Source organism: Oncorhynchus gorbuscha, linkage group LG01, assembly GCF_021184085.1.
Source record: "Oncorhynchus gorbuscha isolate QuinsamMale2020 ecotype Even-year linkage group LG01, OgorEven_v1.0, whole genome shotgun sequence".
NCBI classification, from domain to species: domain Eukaryota; kingdom Metazoa; phylum Chordata; class Actinopteri; order Salmoniformes; family Salmonidae; genus Oncorhynchus; species Oncorhynchus gorbuscha.
In genome coordinates this window covers 20863842-20869981 of record NC_060173.1, presented here as the reverse complement: position 1 = coordinate 20869981, position 6140 = coordinate 20863842, and the positions used below count along the sequence as shown (strand labels likewise).

General features: G+C 39.6%; 1 protein-coding gene across 2 annotated transcripts; it reads left to right on the top strand.

Moving 5' to 3' along the window:
* The first annotated feature begins 1028 nt into the window (after positions 1-1028).
* Positions 1029-6003, top strand: agk (acylglycerol kinase). Of its 2 annotated transcripts, XM_046347917.1 has the most exons (14): positions 1029-1241; positions 1469-1508; positions 1616-1695; positions 1850-1925; positions 2022-2147; positions 2265-2359; positions 2485-2554; positions 2689-2768; positions 2923-2980; positions 3068-3215; positions 3338-3435; positions 3542-3612; positions 5154-5238; positions 5822-6003. In XM_046347917.1, the coding sequence occupies exons 1-14, from the start codon at positions 1132-1134 to the stop codon at positions 5954-5956; spliced, it is 1272 nt and encodes a 423-aa protein (XP_046203873.1). In that variant the 5' UTR covers positions 1029-1131; the 3' UTR covers positions 5957-6003. The 2 variants fall into 2 exon arrangements, with proteins under 2 accessions (XP_046203873.1, XP_046203883.1); XM_046347927.1 differs by lacking the exons at positions 5154-5238; positions 5822-6003 and having other exon boundaries at positions 3542-3616.
* Positions 6004-6140: the final 137 nt, after the last annotated feature.

Sequence of the window (6140 nt, the reverse complement as noted above, 5' to 3'; positions counted from 1 at the left end):
TGTAAATAGCCCATCGAATCTACCTATCTCATCCCCATATTGTTTTAATAGAATTTTCTGCTCTTTTGCACCCCAGTATTTCTACTTAATAATAGTAATAATAATAATAATAATATCTATCACTCCAGTGATAATTTACTAAATTGAAATGACTTGCTACTATGGCCTATTTATTGCCTTACCTCCTCATGCCATTTGCACACAGTATATAGACTTTCTTTTTTTCTATTGTGTTATTGACTGTACGCTTGTTTATTCCATGTATAACTCTGTGTTGTTGTTTGTGTTGCACTGCTTTGCTTTATCTTGGCCAGGTCACAGTTGTAAATGAGAAGTTCTCAACTAGCTTACCTGGTTAAATAAAGGTGAAATAAATAAAAACGTACGTTATTATAACGATTGGCTAACATTGGCTAGCGTTCCTCCTGTCTGAACTTGACACAGTGTTATATAGAATTAAAGTGCTCTTGTAAACAAATATGGATTGTGTTGTAAATAGCCATAAACAACCACTCACTGCTGTATTATTTGAAATGAAACCCATACCAGAATTTCCCGCTTTCTGCGCCACCATGTTGATGTCGAATTCTAGAGAATTGGCCCTGGCCTAGCACCAGAGTAAAAATGCAATAATTAACGTTAAAAACGTTTTTTGATTACATGTCTCTTCTGTTCACCAACCATTATATTATTCAGTATATAATGTGACCATTTATATTTTTTAAATGCAGTGGCAAAGTAATAAAACATATATATTTTATTTAGACTATTCTTCAGGCGAGGTGTTCTTTTTAAACCTCAGCTAGTGTATGGGAAATGTAGTGTTTCGTCAATAAGCTAAGCACTGAGCTAATGACGATTACTTGTTTCTTGAAATTGTGTACCATTTTCAATTAGTACATTTCCCTTATTTTTGTTTATGTTGGTATGTTACGGGAGAACTTATTTCATAACATGTTTAATGATACTCAACCGGAACTGATACTGAAAGTGTTTGTTTCATAAGACCATTAAGATAGCTGCACCAATGTGTCACATGTAAAATGCTTCTGACAGGGAAAGGACATTAATTGTGATGCTTACACAGATGATACATAGCGTTTTTAGACGGATATTCTGATAGTGTCGATAATGGCTCGGGTTGTGAAAGTATTTGTAACTCTGCGGAATCATTGGAAGAAGTCCACAGTCGCTGCGTGTGCCCTATCATACGGTGGACACTGGCTGTATGGTAAACACTGGTGCGTAACGTTTCCTTCAGAATTACCGGTATGGTTGTTCGATCAAGTACAGATCATCACTAGCATTAATATCATTGAGCACGTACACAGGAATTAGGTAGCCATTGAGAAATTATCAAGGTCTTACAGAACGGTTCTTGTGATTTGAAATCCAACAACATTGAATAATAGGAGGATGTATTTTAATCAGTTGTTTTCTTTGTCAATACATTATTTTTTATTCACAGCGATAATCTGCTGCGAAGAGATGCTTGTCTGGCGGCCAGGGTGAGACATGGCTTATTGTGTACAATATGTGTCTGCATTCAAGGATTCTGTGCTTGAATTTACTGTTTTTTGTTCTCTAATACAAAATACTCCATTCTCAATTGCAGGAATTTGGACGTCAGCAGATATCACCCCAGGAACAGCTGAAGAAAGCCACAGTCATTCTAAACCCAGCAGCTTGTAGGGGGTAAGTAAAAGATAATCGTCACATTCCCTAAAGTTAAGCAAAGAGAATAAGCATGAGATCCAGCTTATTGCACCACAGCCATTTCCCTTTTATATTGTGATTTGTGTTTGACTAATTTGTCTTGTTGTACTCTTGCAATTCTCTCTGATCATAGGAAAGCCAACAACTTATTTGAGAAGAATGCTGCGCCTATATTACACCTGGCTGGTATGGAGGTAACGCTAGTAAAGGTAGGCTTACAATTTTGTTTCCCCATGGCATCTAAGGCCTTATAGTTCTATAGTTCTACACAGTGTAACCCTGTACATGTGTCTTCTGTCTTACAGACAGACTATGAGGGCCAAGCAAAGAAATTGATGGAGCTGATGGAGCAAACAGACATGCTGATTGTGGCTGGAGGGGATGGCACTCTGCAGGAGGTTATCACTGGCTTGCTGCGGAGGGCTGATCACGTAAGTTGTGTAGCATTGACTGTTGTATTACTAATTGTATGTTATACGTGTTGTGTAATACTGTTTTAGCTAAGCTGTCTCTAACTACTCAGTCCTATGGGTGTTTCTCAAACCCAGGAGTCGTTCAGTAAAACCCCCATAGGATTTATCCCACTGGGCTCCCACAATTCCCTGAGTGAGAGTCTGCACATCCTCAGTGACAATCAGGTGAAGTAAGTATCCCATTGAAATACGGCACTCATGTTAATTCAGATACAAACCTATACCATCATCTTGTCGTTAGTGTCCTAAAATATCCTCCAATCTTTTTGTCATCCATATTGCTTCTTGTTTTTAGACACATCACATCAGCGACATTGTCTATCCTGCAAGGAGAAACGGTACCTCTGGATGTGCTGCAAATCAAGGTGAGACCAGAAGGGTCTGGGATTCAGGGAGGGGTCTAGATGACACAAACTGATATTACCTTAAATCGACATTGAATAACCATAACTCCATTGAGATAGAAAATTGTATTGTGTTTCTGGTTTTATGTATCCAGGGAGAGAAAGAACAGCCAGTGTTTGCCCTGATTGGTCTACGGTGGGGGGCCTTCAGAGATGTGGCTTCCACCATCAAAAAGTAAGAACCTCACAATTACTAGTCAAACTTCAGAGCTTTATGGTAAACACGTTTCCCACATATTATACTTTTACGTGCATTACGTTATAATAATATGAAGTTGTGTTTCTTCTCTAAAAATACATTTCTCATATTGCTGTGCTTTCTATCTTAGATATTGGTACCTTGGCCCGTTGAAGATAAAAGCAGCTCATTGGTTCAGTACATTGCGGGTGAGAAACATGACTGTTTCCATTCAAAGTCCTTGGTCTGCCGTTCCTTCATGCATTTGTAACATGCTGTCTTCTTGTATCTGCCAGGAATGGCCCCAGGTTCACGAGGCCTCTGTGTCCTACATAGCCCCGACCCTTCGCCCTCCTGACCTGCCGGAACAAAAGCCCCAGCGCCCCAACCTAATGTACCGCATTGCCCGCAGATTGAAAAATTACTGGTACCCACCTATTCCAGGTAACACTATATTTGTGTTAGTGTTTGTTTGTCTGTCTGTACATAACACTACATCCTTTAGATGTCCTTGTGTATCTTCTATTTAACAAAGCATGATTGGCATTGGTTTTCTGTTTGTGTAGAGTCTCCCAAAGTGGAGGAGCCAGAGAGGTGGGATGAGAGAACGCTGTCTACTTTGGAGCTGTCAATCCAAACTCAGAACAAAAACCCTGTCCAGACGGTCAGCACATTTTATTTATTTTTTAATATATATATTTTTACCTAGTAGCGACTACAACAAAAGTGACAGGGTGTTTAAACTGCCTGTTGTCTTGTTTGTCCTTCAGCGTATTGATGACTCCCTGCTGGTGTGTGTGGAGCCGGACTCCTTCACTGTGGGAGATTTTATCACTGTTGGGTAAGTTGTGGAGATTCACAGTACCAGTCAAAGTTTGGACACCTACTCATTCAAGGGTTTTTCTTTATTTTTACTATTTTCTACATTGTAGAATAATAGTGAAGACATCAAAACTATGAAATAACACATGGAATCATGCAGTAACCAAAAAAGTGTTAAACGAATTCAAATATAGATTTTTCAAAGTAGCCACCCTTTGCCTTGATGACAGCTTTGCACACACTTGGCATTCTCTCATTCTCCAGCTTCACCTGGAATGCTTTTCCAAGAGTCTTGAAGGAGTTCCCACTGCTTTTCTTTCACTCTGCGGTCAAACTCATCCCAAACCATCTAAGTTGGGTTGAGGTCAGGTGATCGTTTAGGCCAGGTCATCTGATGCAGCACTCATCACTCTCCTTGGTCAAATGCCCTTACACAGCCTGGAGATGTTTTGGGTCATTGTCCGGTTGAAAAACAAATGATAGTTCCACTAAGCCCAAACCAGATGGGATGGTGTATCGCTGCAGAAAGCTGTGGTAGCCATGCTAGTTAAGTGTGCCTTGAATTCAAAATAAATCAGTGTCACCAGCAAAGCACCCCAACACCATCACACCTCCTCCATGCATCATTGTGGGATCCACAAATGCATAGACCATCCATTTACCTACTCTGCATCTCACAAAGACACAGCGTTTGGAACTTAAAATCTCTAATGTCCATTTATCATGTTTCTTGGCCCAAGCAAATCTCTAGTTCTTATTGGTGTCCTTTTTAGTATTGGTTTCTTTGCAGCAATTCGACCATAAAGGCCTGATTTCATGCAGTCTCCTCTGAACAGTTGATGTTGAGATGTGTACATTACTTGAACTCTGTGAAGCATTTATTTGGGCTGCAATCTGAGGTGCAGTTAACTCTAATTAACTTATCCTCTGCAGCAGAGGTAACTCTGGGTCTTACTTTCCTGTGCCGGTCCTCATGAGAGACAGTGTCATCATCGGGTTTGATGGTTTTTGGGACTGCATTTAAAGAAACGTTCAAAGTTCTTTACATTTTCTGGACTGTAATTTCTCATTGCTTACAGTATTTGAGCTGTTCTTGTCATAATATGGACTTGGTCTTTTACCAAATAGGGTTATCATCTGTATACCACCCCAACATAACTGATTGGCTCAAACGCATTAAGAAGGAAAGAAAATCCAGAAATGAACTTTTAACACCTGTTAATTGAAACGTATTCCAGGTGACTACCTCATGAAGCTGGGTGAGAGAATCTGTCATCAAGGCAAAGTGTGGCTACTTTGAAGAATCTCATATAAAATATATTTTGATTTGTTTGGCACTTTTTTTTGGTTACTACATGATTCCATATGTGTTATTTCATAGTTTTGATGTCTTCACTATTATTCTATAATGTTAAAATAAAGAAACCCTTGAATGAGTTTGTGTCCAACCTTTGGACTGGTACTGTACTTTCTCACATTATTAGTGTCATACCTGAGTAAAATAAATGATTGCTTACTAATGTAGCATGTGTCAAGGCTGTTGCATTTTCTGCATTGCAGAGAGAAGAAAGCGGCAGACTCCACTGCATTCACAAGACAATCACTGAAGCTGGAGGCTAGTGCATGTCGACTCAATCTGCCCGAGGTCACATACTCCCTCATCTGTCTTAAGCCTATACATTTCAGAGACGAGACCAATGAGCCACCGTGCATCCATCTTGGCACTCCCCCACTGTTATGAAAAGATTTTGGAAGCTATGGAAATGCATTTCTTAATGTCTGCATACATTTTTGCCACATGTATTTTTTTTACAGACACCTTCATTTAGAAGAATGCATTATATCGTGAGCTAAACATAAAAATTAACAATTATTTCAAACAAAATTTAAGGAATTATCATTTCTGTCCCCACTACAACAAAAAATACTTAAATACCTTGAAACATTTAATTTAAATACTGTAGAATTCCATTAATTCTTATTCTTACTGTGGAGTATCAATATGGCTGACAATATGGCTTCAAAGCCTCTCAATGACCAAAACATTGCATCAGCAATCCAAGGTTTACATAAATCATTGGACAAGATGCATTACGGTCTTTGATAATTATAACCTTTTAACAAATTACATGTATTCTTGTATAAATTGGTTTATTTTAGTATGTGTGCAATATTCTTTTTGCTCCATGACCTCTCCCTACTGTCCTGTCCCGTTTCCTCTCCCACAGGAAGGTGCTGGCTTCTACAACATCGACAACGAGGAGTACGAGGCTATGTCGGTGGAGGTGAGGCTGTTGCCACGGAAACTGCGCTTCTTCTGCAGCGCTGAACGCAGAGAGCAGCTCCTCACACAAGTCCTGTAAGGGAAGCGCTGCAGTGACAATATGCAGGACAAAGAGAAATGAGGAGGGTCAAGGCAAGGGGTCATTAGTGGCTGTACTGGGACTCTACTTCTACTGTATCTGGGTGTGTTTTTCTATATTTCTAGAGTATGTCCTTAAACAGCCATAACACACAGCTGGACCAGGGTGGACCAGTCTACAGTGA

Coding starts and splice junctions, on each gene's coding strand:
- agk (XM_046347917.1), top strand. CDS start 1,132: ATGGCTCGGGTTGTGAAAGTATTTGTAACTCTGCGGAATCATTGGAAG. Junction 1,242..1,468: donor TGGCTGTATGGTAAACACTG/GTGCGTAACGTT, acceptor TTTTATTCACAG/CGATAATCTGCTGCGAAGAG. Junction 2,148..2,264: donor TGCTGCGGAGGGCTGATCAC/GTAAGTTGTGTA, acceptor TCTCAAACCCAG/GAGTCGTTCAGTAAAACCCC.